The sequence below is a fragment of the Rana temporaria genome, chromosome 1 (genome assembly GCF_905171775.1).
Source record: "Rana temporaria chromosome 1, aRanTem1.1, whole genome shotgun sequence".
NCBI lineage: Eukaryota > Metazoa > Chordata > Amphibia > Anura > Ranidae > Rana > Rana temporaria.
The window spans coordinates 169,066,571-169,089,431 of NC_053489.1; the positions used below are offsets into that span (position 1 = coordinate 169,066,571).

General features: G+C 40.1%; 1 protein-coding gene across 1 annotated transcript in view; it reads right to left on the minus strand.

The window, feature by feature from the left end:
* Positions 1 to 2,852: 2,852 nt before the first annotated feature.
* The window catches only part of FBXW8 (F-box and WD repeat domain containing 8), a 173,525-nt gene continuing 153,516 nt past the window's right edge, over positions 2,853 to 22,861 (minus strand). Inside the window, exons 9-11 of the mRNA XM_040345962.1 lie at positions 16,323 to 16,496; positions 10,493 to 10,609; positions 2,853 to 4,355 (exon numbers count right to left, since the gene is read on the minus strand). Of these exons, the coding sequence (XP_040201896.1) occupies positions 4,211 to 4,355; positions 10,493 to 10,609; positions 16,323 to 16,496 (436 nt within the window). The 3' untranslated portion in view covers positions 2,853 to 4,210. The remainder of the gene's footprint in view (positions 4,356 to 10,492; positions 10,610 to 16,322; positions 16,497 to 22,861) is intronic.

Consider the following 22,861-nt stretch of genomic DNA (forward strand, 5'->3'; position numbering starts at 1 on the left):
GTTGTGTACACAGAATGTGTACTAAACACACCCCAGAAACATAATTTCCTGCTTGTGTGATTGGCTCACCAATTTTCCCAGAAGTCTGCCTAAGATACAAGACAGATTTCAGGCATCCCCTACAATAAAAAAAAAATTGTTTATATAGGAACACGTCTGAAGGGATGCAGGCCCAGCAGATTTCCTCATTATTGCCCTGCAGGTACACAGCTGATAGATAATTATGAAACCACTCATTAGACCCACTTAGCACAGGGGAACAAACAGGGAATTCTTCAGAATAACAAGAAAATAGGAATCTGCAACAAAGGTTGCTATAATCCTTGTAATGTACATAGATCAATGGAATCAGGGAATCGGGGGATGTTTTTTTCTCAACAAAAGTGGAGTTACGGTTTAAGTGTTGGAAAATCTGTCAGGATATTAATATCATCCATTTAGCCATATTAGAATTATATCTTACCCTGGTGCAGCAACAGCAAGTGAGGGAAAAATCTCCCAAACAGCAAATAATAAAAAGAGGTTCTAACCCTTCCTTACTCTAACCACGGATGCAGGAAGACAGAGGTATGACAATTTTCTACTGGCATTCTTTCAGAAACAATAAAAGCAAAAAAAAAATAAAAAAAAAAAAAAAAATGGTTAACATGAAAATGCAACTTTAAATCTTTTTAAATGTGGCAGTGTTCTTCAATTAAGATCCTAAAATGTTTTGCATTATATAATTTTGATAAGAAACATTTAGGGGTGTATTTATTAAAACATTTACAAATCTACTGTACAGTAAAGCTTTGTGTACATTTGTTCTATGCGAATGCTGACAGAATTTAATGTTACTAGTCTACCTTCGCTCATAAAAAACGCATGAATAAGAAAAATATGTTCACTAGGTGGAGCGGACGATCATAGTAAATAAGTATTTACTTTCAATGATAAACAGCTCCATCTAGTGGCCATAATGCCAGATTGCTGCTGTTTTATAAATGAAGACCATCCAGAAATTTCCACAGAACAAGCGTACACACAGTTTTTCAGAATGAATACCTCTGCATTTTTTAAATGAATACACCCCTTAAAATATACTCTCTTTTTAATGCAATTCATTTTGTCAATCACAGTGATCCTTTGTGAGGCACTATGTCATATTACAGAGTACATTTTTTTCTGGCTTAACGCTTACTTTGGTTCAACTACTTTCTATTTCAAGGGAATTTTTTTATTCCTTATATACGATTGCTTTCAAAATCTTGTTAAAGCCACCCTGTCACAATTTTTTTACTTCAAAGAACAGATGTGCCTGTAAAGAAGAGGGAACATACTTACCTCCCCGGCTGTGCCAAGTACTAATTTGATGAACAGGAATCACTGATTCCTGTTCTCTTCAAAATGCAATACTTACAGAAGAGTCAATTTCCTGCTAAACCTGGTGGTTCCTCCTGCCAATCTGCGTTCTGTAGAGATGTAGCGGGTCAGCCACTGAGGGCAGCACGGGATACAGGAAGTCAACACTCCTGCAAGTGTTGTCTTTTGAAGAAACGTCATTCTTCTTCATTACCGTGGTGTTTGGTAATGCAGCCAAAGAGGAAGAGATTTACTCTTTACTGGTACTAGTGATATATAAACTTACATTTTTGGAACAGAGTTTCTATAAAATTTGGACAACTGAGCTATCGGCTGTGATCCAGGTAAGGTCATAAGCAGCAAGTTGTAGAATATACAGTATTTACAGATCAATGAGCATTGGGAAGAGGTGGAGGGGTGAAAAGAAATGGATACCAACGAGGTTTGCTGGTTTAAATCAATATTCCCTGCTGGTGAAATCCGGTACTATCCCAAAGTTTACATAAAAGTTCCCTATCTGCTGGTGAAAAGACCCATGCATCTTATTGCTGTGTCTGTATATACAAATTACAAGAGGCTTTCATGAGCTGAGGATCTTTCTAAAGAATAGGGGATTTCACTCATTCTTTGATAAAAATGAGAAGATACATGTATCAACAATGCGCTTTGATGTGAACAATTTAGTGATTTTTTTGATTTATACTCTCACCATCATGTTTACTAACCGAACATTTCGGAAGGCCTATGCTATATTCTCATAATATGCACATGTATGAGACACAATGAAATATGTGGATTATATTGGAGGTTTTAAACCATTTGTAGGAAATTAACTATATTGACTTGAATGGGGAAAGTGCAGGTTAATTGACAAAAAAATACTGCATGCTTTTGTTTCTGTTACGTGGGTCAGATAGAGACTTCCATACACCAATACTATAGATACAGCAGTGTGTTAATAAAGCTATTCATACATGTATAGATTTCTCTTGTTCAGCACCTTCAACTTTTCAATTGGCATTTGTCAAGCCAGGTGGTGCCACAAGCAAGTGTGACCGATTCCACAGAAAACAGTCGAAATTCTCGCAATGTATGTCCAGCTTACGCCATCATACTCTGCATTCCTTGGTAGTGGCATGTAATGTCATATGGAAAAAATACAACTGCGCCAACTAAAAAATATACATAGCAGAGGGCAAGTATAAATATGACAGAATAAACAGAAAGTCCAATAGAAAGATAGGTTGAATAATGAACAAAACGCCTTAGATTCAGGAATCAGGACGAACAACACCCAGGTGCACTTGATATCCGTGGGAACCACCACCACATGGAGAGCAGCTTACCAGATAATAGATAAACAACAGTAGTGTATAGTAATCCACGGCAGGATGGAACCAGGGTGAATAAAACCACGAGGGGGTTTGAACCCTCAGGTTATGGAGACATCAGATCCGTGTTAGACAATCAATCCATGGGTCATGCAGAACAAAGGAAACCGGACCATAGCGTGATATAGTTTGAACTCAGGTTTAATAAAAAAAATGTAAAATCCTACTTACAAACATCCATGTAAATTAGGCATGTAAAAACAGATGCCGGCTGGCATAACAGGAGCCCTTTCTCCTAGGGAAGAACGCGGTGACGTCACTGCACCCCGTCCCAGACGCGTTTCGTCATAAGTCTCATGTTTTCAATGGGGATGGGCTCTGCAGTGGTTCACCGTTATTTATACCCAAGCCTCGCTTTGATCACAAGGAACAGGAAGTATAGAAAACTCCATTTTGAGTATGGGAAAGGAAAGATAAACAAGCCCTTAAAGGCTAAGATAAGATTCAATCAGAAAGACTATAAAAAATCTTATCAAAAGAACAAATGAACAAAATAAAAAATATAAAAAATTGAAAGTAAATCCCTAAATAGAGTTACCTCCATAATTGTATGGCTAAAAATGTATATTAACAACCGCAACCAAGGTTAGGCTGCCGTGTGTAACCCTATTGAAGAAACGTAATTTCATACATTGATCTAGTTGGGGTGCTTAGTAGTATTGTAGAAGATTTGGGAAGCTTTATGGTTTTAGTCTGAAACATAATGTGTGCCACAGTTTGTGGTTCAGCCAAAGTTCATTACATGGCTTTCAATGGTGTGCATGACATGGGAGGTAAAGGAACCTGTAATACTTAGAACAGGTAACGTAACTTGGGGAGGTACGTCATCTTTACCCCAGTAATGCGGCTCAGCCATTATATGGTGTAACTGATCCAGATTTGTAGAAGAAATTCAAGTTTGCAGATGATGGAAGGGTTAGTAGCTTTGTATAGTGTGGAATGGAAACTTGTTAAATATATACCAAATCAAGAGAGTTTAGTTGTTTCCCTTTGATAGTGCAGGCAGGGATTCCAATTACTAGTTGGTCTTATGACATATGTCATGTCTGACCTTTTTGGGTAACTTCACCTATAATAACTTGTGTTCCATACAAGATAATTTAACAATGAATCATTAAAAACGTAGGCAGGCTTTTTACAAAAGTCAAATAGTTCATGGTAAATCATTCCCAAGGACAATCCATTATCCTGCAAACATTACCTTCTGTATAGCACTGCTGTTCCACAGAACTCTTGTATCTAGCAACAAGAGCAGAACAGCATTGTGTTTACACGCCTGGCATGTCAGTGTATTTGTGATGGAAGATAAAGCACATTCTTTATATATTAATATCATAACAGCTGGCTGGATTCTGGATTCCTATACAGTATACTCTTTATTACTGACAGGCTTGATATATGGTTCCATTAAATCTTTCAAGCTGTAAGAGTGCTGTAATTTCAAACAGCAACTATGTTCCTTGAAGCAACTGCTATTTTCACACATGGTCATAGGGGACAGCCAAGCCAATGTTGTAGTTGTATCCTATCACCTCATTGTAGGAAGAACGACAAATAGGAAGGATACTCTCAGAAGACCTCTGGTGCACAGAGAAGTCATAGACATTAATAGTACCCCGGTGTCTGTAAGAAAAAGCAGAAGGAAATATATTTATACAACTTTGGCAGAGGTATAGTCACATGTTTTTGTTTTGTATGAACTACAGATAAAAATGTCAAGCTTTTGGATGACACTAATGGAATCTAAAGCAAAGTGAAACACAGTAGTGTCACCAAAAGGAACTACAGAGTTTTTGAATACATGTTAGAAAAACTAGAACAAGCCACTGCAAGGCTCTCCTGTAATAGTTGTCAAATACAAGCATCAATGAGTCAAAAGGGTAACCATTAATGGTTCCATTGCTGATGGTAAAGTTGTCCATGTATAGTGGAATTATGACAGGTCAGCTCCATTACCAAAAATGTTGTGTGTATATATATATATATATATATATATATATATATAACTGTGCAAAAGTTTTAGGCAGGTCTGGAAAAATGCTGTAAATTAGGAATGCTTTCTGTTCAAAAATTATATCAAAATGAGATAGAGAGATACAAGTCAAGAAAAGACAAAGCATGCCAGATGCATGTCATCAGCAAATTTGGACCATGAAAACATAACTGGTAACAATTGTACAGATGAAGTAAATATATATAACACCTGCGGAAAGGCCTCAGTTGGAGCAGGCTTAAAGTAGGCAAATAGTCTAGACTTGGCAGATGTAGGCACATGGAAAATCTTCCAATAATACCTCTGGGTGGTACTGGGGGACGTAAACAGGATTGGTCCAAGCCAGAATTCCCAGTGGAGAGTGTATAATCCTGAAATGTAAGTGTAAAAAAAATATATAATTTGATATGAAAAAGGGGGAGAGGCAATAGGGGATAAAGCAAACAAATCAGCCTAGAAAGGAAAAAGATGTTAGGTGCATCGGGAGGGGTAGGAAGGAAGGGGACAATGAGAGAGGGCCAAGGGATATGAAAAAGGGGGAGAGGCCATAGGGCATAAAGCAAAAAAATCAGCCTAGAAAGGAAAAAGATTTTAGGTGCATCGGGGCGGGGGAAATGGGGGAGGGGTAGGAAGGAACGGGACAATGAGAGAGGGCCAAAGCTGCTGCGAGGTAGACCACAAAATCGGTAGCAGGTGGGAGTGTAGAATTCAAGGAAGCAGAAGAGAGGCATTAAAATCAGGAGGTAGATAGTGGGAAAGAGAGAGAGAGAGAGAGAGGGAGGAGAGAGGGGGGAGGGGGGAGGGGGAGAGGGGGAGAGAGAAAGAAAGAGAGAGAGAGATTGGCGCCAATGGAGAATCAGGGCCTAAAAGGAGGCGAGTTTGGGGAGGAGGATACTGTCAGAATGTGGTGGGAGGAAAATGGTCCACCCAAGGTCGCCAGAGACACTCGTATTTAGAGACTATCAAGGACAACCGCTTCAACTTTGGCATGAATCATTGCCCTGGTGATTCTATGTTTGACTTCAAGAGTATGCAGGCTGGAAGTTTTCAAAGCATTTGCAATCGTTTGCTTTGCAGCAGTGAAAACCTGCAAGAGCAACTTGAACTGAAGACGGGATACCGCAGGGGGCTTTATATTGAGCACAGCGATAGAGGGATCAGATTGGAGAGGCACGTTTACCAGGGTTGGAGGTGATTTTAAAGATTTCTTTCCAGAATACTTGGGCTATTGGGCAGCTCCACCATATCTGAAGGTGGGTACCCTTTTCTGTGCAGCCTTAAAAGCATGTAGATGGGTAGGAAGACAAGCATTTTGAAATCTGAGCAGGGACCAAGTACCAGCGCATTAGCACTTTGTAGTTTGTTTCAGAGGCCACTACATTCTGAGAGGAAAATTTTGGCGCTAACCAGATATTCAACCAATCTTTAGCCTCTAAGTGGAGGTATAAATCTGATTCCCACTTACCGACAAAGCGGAGGGAAGTATGAGTGGGAGGGTCTAATAACCAGGCATAAACAAGGGAGATCACTCTCCATGCATTGGGGTCCTTTTTAAACGTATGTTCAAAAGGTGGTTATGTCTGGTAGAGAGGGATCCGAACGCAAGCATGAGGTAAAAAAGTGTTCAAATTGGAGGAAGCAGAATATTTCAGAACTAGGGAGACCAGATGACTCGCATAACACAGGAAACGTCTTAAAAGCGTCGGAAGTGGTAAATAAGTGGGCACGAATGAGGCCAGCGTTAGACCAATTGTGGAAGGAGGAAGGTGAGGACCACGCAGGATAGAAGGCTGGGTTACGAAAGTGGGTCGCAATCTACTACTAATGCCACCCATAGGGGGACCTAATGTGTAGGGTGGCAATTGGCGAGTTGGGCCGCTTGGTAATACTTAGCAAAGTGAGGCAGGCCTAGCCAACCCTGCAGTTTAGGGAGGTAAAAAAATACAAAAAAAATTACACGTCACAGGACACACCCTCATGGCTAACAGAGGACAGAATTAGAAACAGACTTGAAAACTTAACATTAATAAGTCACAAGGACCAGATGGCTTGCACTCGAGGGTCCTTAGGGAACTCAGTCAAGTAATTGCCAGACCATTGTTCCTAATTTTTACTGACAGTCTAATGACTGGAATAGTACCAGCTGATTATAGAAAAGCCAATGTTGCACCAATATTTAAAAAAGGGCCAAAATACATCCCTAGGATTTACAGACCAGGTTAGCCCAACATCAATAGTATGCAAGCTCTTGGAGGGGATAAGGGACTATATACAAGATTTTAGTAATAAAAACTGTATCATTAGCAGTAATCAGCATGGATTCATGAAGACTCGTTCTTGCCAAACCAATCTATTAACCTTTTATGAGGAGGTGAGCTGCCTAGATAACAGAAAGGCCTGTAGATGTGGTGTATCTGGATTTTGCAAAAGCATTTGACACAGTTCCCCATAAAAGTTTACTGTACAAAGTAAGGTCAGTTGGCATGGACCATACGGTGAGTACATCGATTAAAAACTGGCTACAATGGCGAGTTCAGAGGGTAGTGATAAATGGGGAGTACCCGGAATGGTCAGGGGTGGAAAGTGAGGCCCCCCAGAATTCTGTCCTGGGACCAATCCTATTAAATGTATTCATAAACAACCTTGAGGATGGGGTTAACAGCTCAATCTCTGTATTTAGAGACGATACTAAGCTAAACAGGGCAATAACTTCTCTGCAGGATGTGGAAACCTTGCAAGTAGATCTGAACAAACTAATGGGGTGGACAACTACATGGCAAATTAGGTTTAATGTAGAAAAATATAAAATAATGCATTTGGGTGCCAAAAATATGAATGCAGTCTATTCGCTGGGGGGAGAACCTCTGGGTGAATCAAGGGTAGAAAAGGACCTGGGGGTCCTAGTAGATGATAGGCTCAGCAATGGCATGAAATGCAAAGCTGCCGCTAACAAAGCACACAGAATATTGGCATGCATTAAAAAGGGGATTAACTCAAGAGATAAAGTGGTAATTCTCCCACTCTGGTCCAGCCTCACCTAGAGTATGCTGTCCAGTTCTGGGCACCAGTCTTCAGGAAGGATGTGTTGGAAATGGAGCGAGTACAGAGAAGGGCAACAAAATTAATAAAAGGGACAGGAGGATATTAGTTCTTTAGAACTTTTACGCGCACTGAACTCATTCTCGCTGGAGAAGAGACGCTTGAGAGGGGATATGATTTCAATTTACAAATACTGTACTGGTGACCCCACAATAGGGATAAAACTTTTCCGCAGAATGGAGTTTAATAAGACACTCACTAAAAATAGAAGAAAAGAGGTTTAAGCTTAAACTGCGTAGAGGGTACTTTACTGTAAGAGTGGCAAGAAAGTGGAATTCCCTTCCACAGGCAAGAAACTATTCAAGCACCTGAATGACCACAACATACAGGGATATACATTGGGGGTTATTTACGAAAGGCAAATCCACTTTGCACGGCAAGTACACTTGGAAGTGCAGTCGCCACAGATCTGAGGGGGACATGCAAGGAAAAAAAAAAAAACAGCATTTTAGCTTGCACATGACTGGATGATAAAATCAGCAGAGCTTTCCCTCATTTCAGATCTTCCCCTCAGATCTACAGTGACTTCACTTCCAAGTGCACTTGTAGTGCAAAGTGGATTTGCCTTTCGTAAATAACCCTCAATGTAATACTGACATAAAATCACACACATAGGTTGGACTTGATGGTCTTTTTTCAACATCACCTACTATGTAAAACTTTTTTAAGGGACTGTGGGCCAGATTCACGTAGAATTGCGGCCGTGTAACGTAACCCGTTTACGTTACACCGCCGCAAGTTTTCAGTGTAAGTGCCCGATCCACAAAGCACTTACCTGTAAACTTGCGGCGGTGTATCGTAAACACGTCCGGCGCAAGCCCGCCCAATTCAAATGGGGTGGGTACCATTTAAATTAGGCGCGCTCCCGCGCCGGACGTACTGCGCATGCTCCATTCGCAATTTTCCCGACGTGCTTTGCGCAAAATTACGGCGGCGCGACGTGTTTGTGAATCGTGACGTGCGTAACGTACTTACGCAGGAAAAAAAAATTCAAAAGCGACGCGGGAACGACGGGCATACTTTAACATGGTGGAGTAATTTTACACCATGTTAATAGCACCCCTAACTTTGCGACGGGAAACTAAGACTTGCGCCGACGTAACGACAGGAAAAACCTTTGTGGATCGCCGTAACTGCTAATTTGCATACCCGACGCTGGAATACGACGCAAACTCCACCCAGCGGCGGCCGAGGTATTGCATCCTAAGATCCGACGGTGTAAGACAATTACACCTGTCGGATCTAAGGGCTATCTATGCGTAACTGATTCTATGAATCAGTCGCATAGATACTCTGAGAGATACGACGGCGTTTCAGAGAAACACCATCGTATCTCTTCTGTAAAACTGGCCCTGTATATCTATGTCCATCTCCAACCCACTGCATATGTAAGATATGAACATTTCTAAACTATTTCATCCTAGCCAGGATGCATTTCTGCTACTACTGTTCCTTTTCCTGCAGAGACTTACTTGGAGTCTACTTGGACACAGAGATTGTGTTAGATTCTATTTATTCCCTGATATACCCAAGATACTTTAAACCAGCCTATGACATTATATTATAGTTTGGAATGGAGGCATGACCCAACTGCTAAGCACCGATTTCTATAACAAGCAGAGACTGAACATAAATACTTACAACACTCAAAATGTAAATGTTAAGGCAACAATGGAGAGAGCAGGAATGTATCTGTACCTTGACCTTGATAACTATGATTGATAAAAATAAGAACAAAAAAATGCTCAAAATTCTCCATAGACAATGCTTTAAAAGCATCATCAATTTCGGTTTGATCCAAAATGATGGCCCTAGAATATTTCCAATAGTTGTTTTTGCACACATGCACATACAACATTTGCATCTGTGTGTGCATAGATTTGGGGGGCTGTTTAAAACAAAAAAGTTTCTTTTAACTTCAATAAACTTTATTTTTTTTACATTTAAAACAAAAAAATGTAGATAATGTTTTTGCTATCTGTGCTTGATCTGTTTTCCTGGCTGCAGCAGCCAGGGATTTACAGTTCTGAATCTGGAAATGCTCAGAGCTGTTTCTACCTTTATACAACACAGGGGAGATCAGCCAACATAAGTTACAAGTGTATAAAAGCTGCATGAATCACTTCTATGTGACAGCTGGCAGCTGGGAGAAAAAAAAAATTGTAAAAAAAGAAATAAATCAGCTGCAATAGCCACTTATAGCGGTAGTAAACCCTGCTTGGTATCTTTACCTACAAGTAAGCCGATAATAAGGCTTACCTGTAGGTAAAATGAACATCTCCTAAACGCGCACCGACATCACTGGCCCATGCACTCTGAAGGTTCGCCATACCTTGCCAGAACGTCAGAGCTTTGTGCCGGTTCCTGAGGGCTCCTGCACGCATGCGCAGGAATGTTGTCATTGTGGCTTAGGCCAATCTCATAGCCGGATCGCACGAACCCGGAAGAAAGACAGGGGGAACATATCAGCCTTCTCAGCGGTGACAGTGCATCTTCGGGCTTTGTTCCAAGGTGAGAATTTCATAATATGTTAGTATGTGATGCATACTAGCACATTATGCCATTGCCTTGCAGGTTTTTTTTAACATCCGCTGTTTACAACAGCTTTAATTTTTGTTTACAAACTGGTATACTTGCTACCATCATTTTCGTTAGGTTGCAGCCTTACCTTCTATGAGCAGTAAGATCATCATCCATAATACTGGCTCCTCGGGGGTTCTTCTCATCAGGAATGTTTGCAGTGATCAGAGTTTGAGAATTAAACCAGATGTAACGGACAGGATGCCTGGAGAGGGATAAGATATGTCTATAGTTAAAATATTTACCATTAACAAAATGCAACAGCTTTATATTTTACTACATATCTCTAAATAGAAACTGAGCTTTGAATCCTTTTTGCAAAAATGAAGGGAGATGTTTACCAAGTGTGAATCTATAGCCTGCATTCATCGTATGCAGTAAAATGGCACCATCTAGTGGTAAATATATAAAATGCAGACAAAAAAAAAAAAAAAAAGAAGAAACAAAGAACATTTAATGATTTCATCTGTAGAATTTGTTTTTGCTTAGTAATGTACCTTATGCTACATTAGTGCTCTGCAGTCAGAATTCCTGATAAATCAGGGTCTCCGTCTGGGCAAGTTTTTATGGGTTGTAGGAGGTGGAAAGAAGATGGTAGCATTTCTGCTACTTTGCCACCACGACAATGAGAATGCACTAGAGGAAGAACCCCCCAAGGTTTATTCAGCCACCCATAAAAAACAAAAGCCAGCTTACCAACTTTCAGATCATGGGATGTGATTTTAGAAAACATTTTATTGTACTTTAAAAAAATAAGGTTTATTTTATACAGGTGAAACTCCTGAGCTATAAGCCACAATCATCACAATGACAAATCACGCCTTGAACTATCTTGCTTTGCATGTAATGAGTCTATCTCATATATTAGTTTCACCTTTTAAGTTGCATTAGTGAAATAAATGAACTTTTGCACGATATTCAAATTTTTCGAGTTTCTCAACTGAATGACATCGTTATTTTAATGCATTGAACTCAGTTTCAGCATTATACATAAAATCAATAAAAAACAAAAAATAAATAAAGAAAAAAACACCAGAATAAATAAGTAAATAAAAAATTATAATGACTATGTAGTAGGGAATATTTACAAAGCTTAGGTGTGTCTAAGCAATACCCTGAAAAATGTACCTTTGTCCAATATTCCTCCTGAAAAATATTACTTACTGGTATGGGTGTCCTTAGTTACTTTTTGTGTCTTCAACCTAATAGCTGTATATCTGCAGTGTGAAATCAAAGGCGCTTCTGCCATCGACCACTAGTCTCAGGCGATTTGGTGATGCCACTATTGTGCTCCTCACCTTTCCTTGCTTGACCTCTGACATGAGGTAGCAATACCCTGTCTCTACTAAGATGGCGGCCTACACACATGCACGCACACGCACACGCACACACACACACACACACAATGCAGAACAAGGCATGGTAAGGGTATACTGGTGATTAGGCCTTTGCCATAGTGCCTGTCTTTTCTGGGAATTCCGGAGTCCAGTCGCTCTTTATTACTGATAGAATTAAACCAATGCTGACAATCTCAGTGGCTAACAAACCTTGTTAGTGCTGTTCTAGACATCTGATCGTTGTCGGCGAGTGCACGTGTAACTAGGGGGGTTGGGGCAATCTAGGGGTTAAATGTGCCCAACTATGTGATCTGGTGCCAGTGTAGTGCTTGTATTCACAGGAGATGTTCTGTTCTGACTCTGGATGCGAAAGGGACTCCAAGAAAGAAGATTAGGGCATTCTGCCATTCGTCAGAACTGATCAGCAGATTAATCGGTTCTGAATCTAATCCGATCATTGCCTGGCAAGGGATCAGGTATGTGATTTTGTGCAGAGAGGCCGCCCTGCCGCAGTATATGTATGTGGGGAGGTTCAGAACTGGTTAAACTTGCTTCAACATGCTTTTTCTTCAGCAATGGAGTCTTGCATGGTGAGCGTGCATACAGGCCATGGCGGTCCTTGGCTCTTGAACAACTTGTGGAGCACCTGGTCGTGGTCGGTTTATGGTGAAATTATGTTCTTTCCACTTCTGGATTATGTGCTCACTGGAGCTTTCAAAAGTATAGAAATCCTTCTGTAACCAATGCCATCAGTATGTTTTGCAACAATAAGGTTGCAAAGGTCTTGAGAGAGCTCTTTTCTTTTACCCATCACAAGATGTTTCTTGTGTGACACCTTGGTAATGAGACACCTTTTTTATAGGCCATCATTTGAGACTGAACCAGCTTCATTTGCACTGAATAAGGGCAGGATTGCTTTCTAATTACTGATATATTTCAATGGTAAAGGAAAAAAGTGCGCTTGTCTAATATAATAAGTAATAGCTGCAAACTCAAAATGTTTATACAAACAAATAATGGTATGGGTAAAAGGTGGAGTTGCGCTGAAGAAAACAAACTGTGTCTTATGCAGATCCCCAGTGAAAAAACAACAAAAAAGGAAGTCCAATAAACAATCTAGAGGATTTCTTCAGATGTGCAAAAAAATGTAAGAAAAGGTGATGAAACAGTTCATTGTAAAAACAGCTGTTGAAAACGTGTTCAAGCAAAGAAATGTAGAGAAACCAAAATTAATCCAGGATGCCTGGTGTTGCAAACCCTTACCAGAGTTAATGATCCACAGGATCAAAACGAGCGGATAGCCATACACCTGGGCTAGACAGGGGAACGGATCCACAGCCAGACACAGACACCCGATGATCCAGCAATGGTGAGCAACCAAAAAAAGAACAAAGCTCCAATAGTGTGATATTGTAAAAAAAAATAAAAAGATAAACACCCCAAGTGACTGGCAAACGGACAGTGTGACAAGAACTTCCACCTCAAAACACACTGGTCCTTACCAGATTCATGTGAATAAGGGCAATGAAATCGTGGAAGATGACTATGCAGCTGTTTGTAGGGAAACCTCACGTCCAGCAATCCTCAGAAAGGCACTCAGGGCAATGGTCCAACCATCAGAGAAAAAAGGCCACAATGGTGTGATATCGTTTGATAAATTTAATAAATAAAATAGCTCACTTACAGGTTAGTAGACAAAAATCAGCAGACAAACAAAGTTCCGACCGGTACGGAACTGTTCCTCACAAGCGGTGACGTCAAGCAATCACCCCGTGATCAAGTCCTATTGGATGAAACGTTGGGAGGAGGCGTGCTTGACGTCACCGCTTGTGAGGAACAGTTCCGTACCGGTCGGAACTTTGTTTGTCTGCTGATTTTTGTCTACTAACCTGTAAGTGAGCTATTTTATTTATTAAATTTATCAAACGATATCACACCATTGTGGCCTTTTTTCTCTGATGGTTGGACCATTGCCCTGAGTGCCTTTCTGAGGATTGCTGGACGTGAGGTTTCCCTACAAACAGCTGCATAGTCATCTTCCACGATTTCATTGCCCTTATTCACATGAATCTGGTAAGGACCAGTGTGTTTTGAGGTGGAAGTTCTTGTCACACTGTCCGTTTGCCAGTCACTTGGGGTGTTTATCTTTTTATTTTTTTTTACAATATCACACTATTGGAGCTTTGTTCTTTTTTTGGTTGCTCACCATTGCTGGATCATCGGGTGTCTGTGTCTGGCTGTGGATCCGTTCCCCTGTCTAGCCCAGGTGTATGGCTATCCGCTCGTTTTGATCCTGTGGATCATTAACTCTGGTAAGGGTTTGCAACACCAGGCATCCTGGATTAATTTTGGTTTCTCTACATTTCTTTGCTTGAACACGTTTTCAACAGCTGTTTTTACAATGAACTGTTTCATCACCTTTTCTTACATTTTTTTTGCACATCTGAAGAAATCCTCTAGATTGTTTATTGGACTTCCTTTTTTGTTGTTTTTTCACTGGGGATCTGCATAAGACACAGTTTGTTTTCTTCAGCGCAACTCCACCTTTTACTGATATATTTCAGCTGGTGTCTTGGCTTTCCGTGCCTTTTTGCACCTCCCTTTCTTCATGTGTTCAATACTTTTTCCCCCGTGTCATTCCATTTTATTACACATAACTTAATTTTTGAACTTATTTGTTTTGATTTCTTTGTATATGTGGATTGCATGGGTTGTTGCTGACGTTGTGAAAACGTTATGTTAATAGCACATTTAGAAATATATTTATCTAGAAAAATGGTGACATCTTCAATACTTATTTTACCAGATATATATATATATATATATATATATATATATATACACACACACACACGGTACTGTGCGAAAGTTCAGGCAGGTGTAAAGAAATGCTGTAAAGTAAGAATGATTTGAAAAACATATTTTAATTGTTTATTTATATGAATTTACAAAATGCAAAGCATGCGAACAGATAAAAAATCTAAATCATAACAATATTTGGTGTGACCACCCTTTGTTTTCAAACCAGCATCAATTCTTCCACTTGCACAAAGTCAAGAATTTTGTAGGATTGGCGTCAGGTGTACGATTAATAAATTATACCAAGCAGGCGCTAATGATCATCAATTTCATATGTAGGTTGAAAAAGTCATTACCTGAAATTAAACAGCTGTTTGGGAGGCTTAAACCTGAGTGAGGAACAGCCAAACTCTGCTACTAAAGGGAGGTTGTGGTAGACAGTTTCATGTCACAAGTCATACACCATGGCAAGACTCAGCACAGCAACGAGATACAAAATAGTTCCACCGCATCAGCAAGGTCTCTCTCAGGCAAAGATTTCAAAGCAGACTGGGGTTTCAAGATGTTCTGTCCAAACTCATTTGAAGAAGCACAAGAAAACTGGCAAAGTTGAGGACCATAGATGCAGTGGTTGGCCAAGCAAACTTAATGCAGCACAGAACTGGTGGAAACCAATGGGACCCAGGTACACCCATCTACTGTCTGGTGAAGTCTGGCAAGAAGTGGTCTTCATTGAAGCATTGCAGCCAAAAAGCCATATACCTCTGATATGAAACAAGGCTAAGCGATTCAACTATGCATATAAACACAGGAAACTGTGGCAGCAGGTTCTCTGGACTGATGAGTCAAATTGTGAAATATTTGGCTGTAGCAGAAGAGAGTTGCTGGCCAAAGGGCTGGAGAGCGATACAATAATGAGTGTCTGCAGGCAACAGTGAAGCATGGTGGAGCTTACTTGCAAGTTTATGCCTGCATTTCTGCAAATTAAGAAGACGCAAATGTGAAGTATGTAAGGGAATGTGGGTATTTATGTGATTTTAATGGAAATGTGAAATGTATATTTGTATGTTTGTATATGAGAAAATAATAATAAAGAGATTTAAAAAAAAGAAGTTGGAGATTTGAGCAGGACAAATGGTATCCTCAACGCTGAAAAATTTGGGCGGATACTTATCCATCATATTATACCATCAGGAAGGCATGTGATTGGCCCCAAATGTATTCTGCAGCAGGACGACGACACCAAACATACAGCCAATGTCATTAAGAGTTATCTTCAGAGGACAGAGGAACAAGGCATCCTGGAAGTGATGGTTTGGCCCCCACAGAGCCCTGATCTCAACATCGAGTCTGTCTGGGATTACATGGAGACAAAAGGATTTGAGGCAGCCTACATACACAGAAGGTCTGTGGTTAGTTCACCATGGTGTAGGTGAAACAACCTACCTGCTGAGTTCCTTTAAAAACTGTGTGCAAGTGTAATTAGAAGAATTCTTGCTGTTGGCAAATGGTGGTCAACACATTGATTTGTTTTGGATTTCTCCTTCCGTTTAGTTTTCATTTTGTTAACTGATGAAAAATAAACTATCAACATTTCTATTTCTGAAAGTATTCTTTACAGCATTAATTTACAGCATTTTTTTCACACCTTAAACTTTTGCACAGTAGTGTGTGCATGTATATAAAACACACACTTACATAATATATATATAAAAATATATATTATATATATATATATATATATATATATATAAAATAAAGAAATAACAAAATAAACGTTACCTTGCGTGCATCTCCCAAAGTTTTGTGCCCATCCTCTGGTCCCATGTACAGGTCAGACCCTCCTCTCCTCCAGAGACTACTTTCCAGTCATCCATACGAACAGCTGAGACTCCCAAGTGGTGAGCATAAAAAGAACACAGAGATTTGCTGCATCGCATGTCATACACACGCACCCTATGAAAGAAAAAATATTTACTGTATACAGTATATGTATCATCTTTGAAATGACAACAATCTTTCTACTACAAAAGTCATATTTTTCTTAAATTATAACAAAATACATATATAAAAGAACCTTAACTTTAATTTGAAAATACCTTTGCTATGCGGTGTCATAGAAACATTATGTTAGTGTCAAAATAAACAGGAAAAATTATACAATTATACATTTTATGGCGTACAGAGCAGGGCTCGTGCTTTTTTTAATCACTCCAGCCCTGGAAAGATTTGCCCCCTTAATGACCAAACATTTTTTCCCCACAACTAGAGCTTTCTTTTGGTGGTATTTGATCACCCCTGCGGTTAATTTTTTTTCCCTATAAACACAAAAAGGGCGACAATTTTGAAAAAAAAAAAAGCTATATTTTTTTACTTTTTTTTCTATAATAAATACCCCCCCACCAAATTATATATATAAAAAAAAAATTCTCTCAGTTTAGGCCGATATGTATTCTTCTACGTATTTTTGGTAAAAAAAATAAAAATTAAATCGCAATAAGCATATATTGATTAGTTATAGAGTCTACAAAATAGGGGATTAATTTATGGTATTTTTTTTATTTTTTTTAATAGTAATGGCGGTGAGCTGCACTTTTTATTGGAACTGCGACATTGCAGCAGACAGATCCGACACTTTTGACACATTTTTGGGACCACTGATATTTATACAGATCAGAGCTAAAAATAGCCACCAGTTACTGTATAAATGTCACTGGCAGGGAAGGGGTTAACACTAGGTGGTGATCAAGAGGTTAAATGTGTGTCCTAGGGAGTGATTCTAACTGTGGGGTGATGGTACTGCCTGAAGGAGGAGACCCATCGCTATTCATACTTAGTATGAACAGATATGTCTCCTCACCCGTGACAGAACGGAGATCTGTCTCTTTACATTGACAGATCTCTGTTCTGTGTCTCTCAGAAGCGATCACGGGTGCCTGGCGAACATTGTGGCCGTCTGGCACGCGCATCGGCTCCATCATCACGCCCTCTAGTGATCTTAAAGTGTCCGACGTACACCTACAGCGATTTGCCCAGACGAGCCAACCTGCCAAAGTATAACTGCAGTGGCTGGTCTAGTGGTTTAAGTGGCTGTAACCTTCAGGACATGAAATATGAACAAAGCATATCTCTCTATAGTGTGTACTTGTTTCAATCCAGGAGCACGAAGTGTCATTTCTGTCTGCTGCCTCTTTCCTTTGCTTTCAGCATGAGTCACTTCTGACAAAGAGAAAAAAAATCTGACAGGGGACAGAACTCCAGCACACCGGATGTGATTGACAGCCTCAGCTCTGTTCCTGTGTCCCTTCCCTCCAAACAGCTTTCCTCACTGAGCTCTTTAAAATGCAACTTCAGCTCCCGACTTTCTGAAAGCCCAGACAAGTTGTACAAATTCTGAACTTTAAACAGCTGTAAAAAAGAGAGGTACAACTTATGCAGAAGGATTTGTTTTATCTCATGTGTATCACATAAAGCCAGTCGCTTCACTGGGTATATGTAAGGGTTTACAACCTCTTTAAATCATTACTGGATTATATGTAGCTACGTTATGGTGACTGGACCTTCAGGTGAAAGGCAGCAGAGGAGTCCCCTATATAAAACCCCTCCCACTCCCAGCTAGCCTCAGTTTTGTAGCAAGCAATAGGGAGATCATAAGAACTGAGGGGAGGGTCCTGTGTCCTGTACTGTATTCTAGGAAACAGATTACAATTTAAAATCATATGTGGAGAGGATAGTGCTCCTAGTCTATTGACTGATGGGCATTACCACCAAATGTGAGACATAGTGCCTCTGTGGGCTAGGCATTTCCAACACAAGAGTTTGGAGTAATGAGAGAATGCTGTATGGCAACAATACCATTGGGTGAGGATTTTAAGCTATTCCCATGCTTTGCAGGTCAGTGAGACAGCAAATGTTATTTTTCCCAGTCCTCTGGGGTTGGATGTAGATTGAGTTTCTGTTCCCGGTAAAGTGTTTTCATTTATTTATTGTTATCACTTTTATTGCTGTCACAAGGAATGTTAACATTCTTGTGACAGCAATAGGCATGTGACGGGTACTCTTTATGTAGAGATCTGGGGTCTCTCCATACCTCCTCCTCTGCCCTTAAAATAATTCAAAATGCCAAGATTGGTGTTTTTGAATGCCTTTGCTTTTTTTTTTTATAATAGGCGCCGTTGACATCCGAGTGATCCAGAAGTGATGCCATGTCATCGCTTTGCTATAGCAGAGAGCCAATCAAAGCTGATCTGGCCCCCCCCATTTTACTTACCTGAGCCCTGGAATTTCCCACGGCGGAGACACGCTCCTCCTCTGCCTGGGGTTCTCGGCTCTTGATTAGATACATTTATAGCAGGGCAGCCATTGGCTCCCGCTGCTGTCAATAAAATCCAATGACGCAAGCACCAGGGGGTGGGGGGCGGAGTCCTACATTTGGCGTCTATGTACACTGAATGCTGAACTCGGGAGGGCACCCGCAAGGTACCCCCCGGAGAGCGCTTCTCCTAGGGGGTTATATGATGCAGGGGGGGGGGAGCCATGAGAGCCGCCGAGGGACCCCAGAAGTTGAGGATCGGGGCCAATCTGTGCAAAGCGATCTGCACAGTGGAGGTAAGTATGACCTTACAATCACTTTAATGAAAGACCTTGTAACCTGGGTTTTTGTACGTCAAACAAAATGCACATTTGGGTTTCCTATTTTTTTGAATGTTGGGAGAGCAGAATAGTCTTTCTGGTATCTCATTAGGATGAAAGTTCGGTTTATTGATACACAAGCCTATAAGCATAGCAAACTCATAAAAGTTTGTGTAGCCAAAAACAAGAGATGCTGCAAATGAGCAGCAGTGAGCTGAGATTTGAGATAGAAAAGCCTGCCGGGAAAGGCCCTAACTTAGATGGAAATCACATGAAATGAGATGAACAAAGTTAAATCATCACCTGCTCACTTGTGGTTTAGGTACTGACAGCCAAGAATTCATTATACATCAGCAAATCAAACGAAAGCTCCCTATTCACTAGCAAAGAGCAAATATCTGTCAGAACAGAATCCTCTTAACATATGCAAGTCTACTTCGTTGTGATAAATACATAGAAGAAAAAGGTATGACAGACAACAGATAATCCTTCTTTAAAATGCATGCGGTCACAGGCTGAACCTGAGGTCCGCATGCTACACTGTCACCAACAATTGTCATTACGGGTTTAGAGATTGTGCCAAGGACATAAAATAGCAGATCAAATAAGAAAGTGTCCCTCAGGAGTAGGATTTAAACATTTCCAAAACAAACAGCTTCCATTGTCCTTTTTAGCTGATTAGCAAATGCTTTCCCACAAACAGCAAACACACCCCAGGGGTGAACTTTGAAACGTTCTGCCATAACTTCATAACAATCAAATTTTCCTGGAAGGGGAGTCTTGCAATCCTCACCACAATCGTTCTATAGACATATGGCTACACCTTTGACACTCATTTCTCTTAGGCAGTGAAAGAAGAACACACATAACCTATCCAATCTATTTAAACATACTCTGACATTTTATGAAAATGAAATAATGACTTCTATTTCAAGTACTTAAGTAAATGAAATCTGAGTGAAATACAAAAGGCTGTCATTGCTAAATTCTTTCCAAAAATACTAGTCGTCTGGCTCTAAGGTTAGCATAACATTTGAATAAATACCCTGACTCAAGCTTGCAGACTAAAGGTTAGGAAACCTGATGTACATACTTGTCCTAGGTAATTGAAGCAATTGATCAGCATTAGAGCCAGGCACCTAGCATTTTAAAGACAGGTCAGCCCGCATACTATATCAATTTCCTTTAACCCCTTATGGCCGACTGTACACATATATGCGGCCTTTACAGAAGTGGGTCCTCTTCCCTGGGGCCGCATACATGTGCACCTGTGTTTGTGCTGGGAGTGCATTGCACACTGCAAGCCCCGTGTCCTGTACCAATGTTCGGGATCCAAGAGGCCCAGTTCCGGATATCCTGATCAGTGTAATAGCCTCCGATTGGCTATCACAATGATCAGCCACTGTACAGCCCACCCCAGTGTATTTTTCGCCTGTTGAATGGTGAGAAAGATACATTGTATCCTTGCTAGAGAAAAGTGTAAACAAAGAAAACAAAAAAAGCGATTAGGGTGAAAGGTCAAAGGTTAGGGTCAAAAGTTGGGCTCAGTGTCTTTTAGGTAGGATTAAAAAAAGCAACTGTGCACTATTATTTGTGGGTCCTATCACGGGTACAAACAACAAACAACAAATAACACACATATTGGTATCACTGAGATCGTCAGAGGAAGATTTTATTTAGGATTGCTCTTTGGTGGTAGGTTATGGTAATAGCAAGCAGCTAAAGTTCATTTTTTTCCCCCTCTACCATTTTGTGCCGGTTTTTCTTTTAGATTAATAAAAAAAAAAATTATGATCAGGAGATATCCATTAACATTTGCGATCAAATGAAAGCCCAATTTCTCCTGAAAAAAACGGTGCAATTCACCTGGATACACCAAGCAGTTGCAATGATATCTACAGTTTTACGAACATATCAAAGTTGCAAAACTGTGTTTAGGCTTTAGGGTTTCTTTACTAACCCTCATAAAGGGGTTAAATGATATGCAGCACATCATCCTATTGGCACCTCTGCTTTAAACACTTTGCTCAAGACTGCATGGGTTGAAATAAGCAAAACAGCTGCTTTCATTACAAAAAATATAGCAAGGGTTCTGTGCTCCAAATTTTTTAATTTTTTTTACAAAAATATGATTTTTTAAAATGTTAACATTTAATGAAAGCTGTTTTGTAATTGGTTGTCATGGATTATTGCATTCCATTGTTCAAGCACTATATTACGTGTTAACTTTTAGAATGCAAGGAAAGACTGGTTGCTTAGAGAGCAGTGGCCTTCAAACTGTGGTCCTGGGGCCAGATGTAGCCCTTTGCTTTGTTTTATCTAGCCCATGGGGCAATATCTCTCCCACTGTCAGCAACAACTGGTGTCTGTCTATTCCTCCCACTGACACCAACCATGGACCACTATTTCTCCCACTGTCACCAATGATGGGCCACTACCCCCCCCTCCCCCCACTGACACCACAGATTCTGAAAAGGTGAAAATAACACAGATTAACAGAGCTCCATACTCAAGAGAAATATATATGGGGCTCCGTTACACGATACTCCTATGCATATTCTGCAAATATAGCAGCTGGAGAGTGTGGGGTCAGGCAGATAATAGGGCAAAAACAAACTCACATTTAATAATTGAACAAAAAACTTTTTCCAGTAAGTCATTTGTGACTTCGAGGGCAGCCATCTTTACTCTTAAACGGCAAAAAGAAGGTGAAGCAAAGCGGTCAATTAAAGATAACATATCAAAGAAAAGTCTGTCCTACCTGCTAAACAAAAAAAAGGATTCTGCACCTCAACATGGAGAGCCTGATGAAGTGGAAACCATTTGTGATACACATTAATCGTCTTCCCTGCCCCAATATCTGCTAATTTTTGGCTTGCCTTGACTGCACTATTTTCCCATTATCTTTCAAAATTGCAGCTGAGTCAGTTTATGGGGCAAATTATGAAGGCATATTCGAAAAGAAAACCTTTAGCTGAAAAAAATCTGACCCACAAAATGAGTAAAGCTAAGCCTTTCATAAATACTGCACACCTAATAATAATAATAATAAGAGGAAATGTTCAGAATCCTGAACATACTTTATCATGCCTGGTTCCTTGAACTACATTTTAAATGCATCATTAACTGTCTGGCTTAAATATATGGAATGTTTAAAACAAGATAAAAGCAAGGTCTAAGTATTCATGGACAGACATTTGCTGTTTTGGGTAACAAGTAACTTGGCCATGTATAGATCACAACAAGAATATTTATCAATCTGGTAAAACCTTATTTTGGCACAGGACACGGCTGAAATGAAAGAATTATTTATCAAGAACGTCACGATCCAGTGCCTTGAAATAACAAGCTCTGGCCTAACTCCAGAACTCTATGGCATCTTTCCTCCCTTGGTTCTGAGGACTGGTGAAGGGTGCAGGTGCCTGGAAGGGGAGTGTGGTAAGTGTCAGCTTGAAAAGAGGAAACATAGCTTTGCCAAATCCCCACGCACCAAGCTCTAAAAAGAAAGCACCGGAACACCTTGCCAAAAAAAGTCATCTGGAAACACATTATGTTGTTTCACTATTCATGCAGAGTAACTGAGCTTTGAAAAGCTTTCAATTCAACTTAAAGCATATCCTTGGACCATACCATTTTATTTTCCACTTAGTACATCAAAGGCCTACAGGTATGAGGGCGACATTACATTT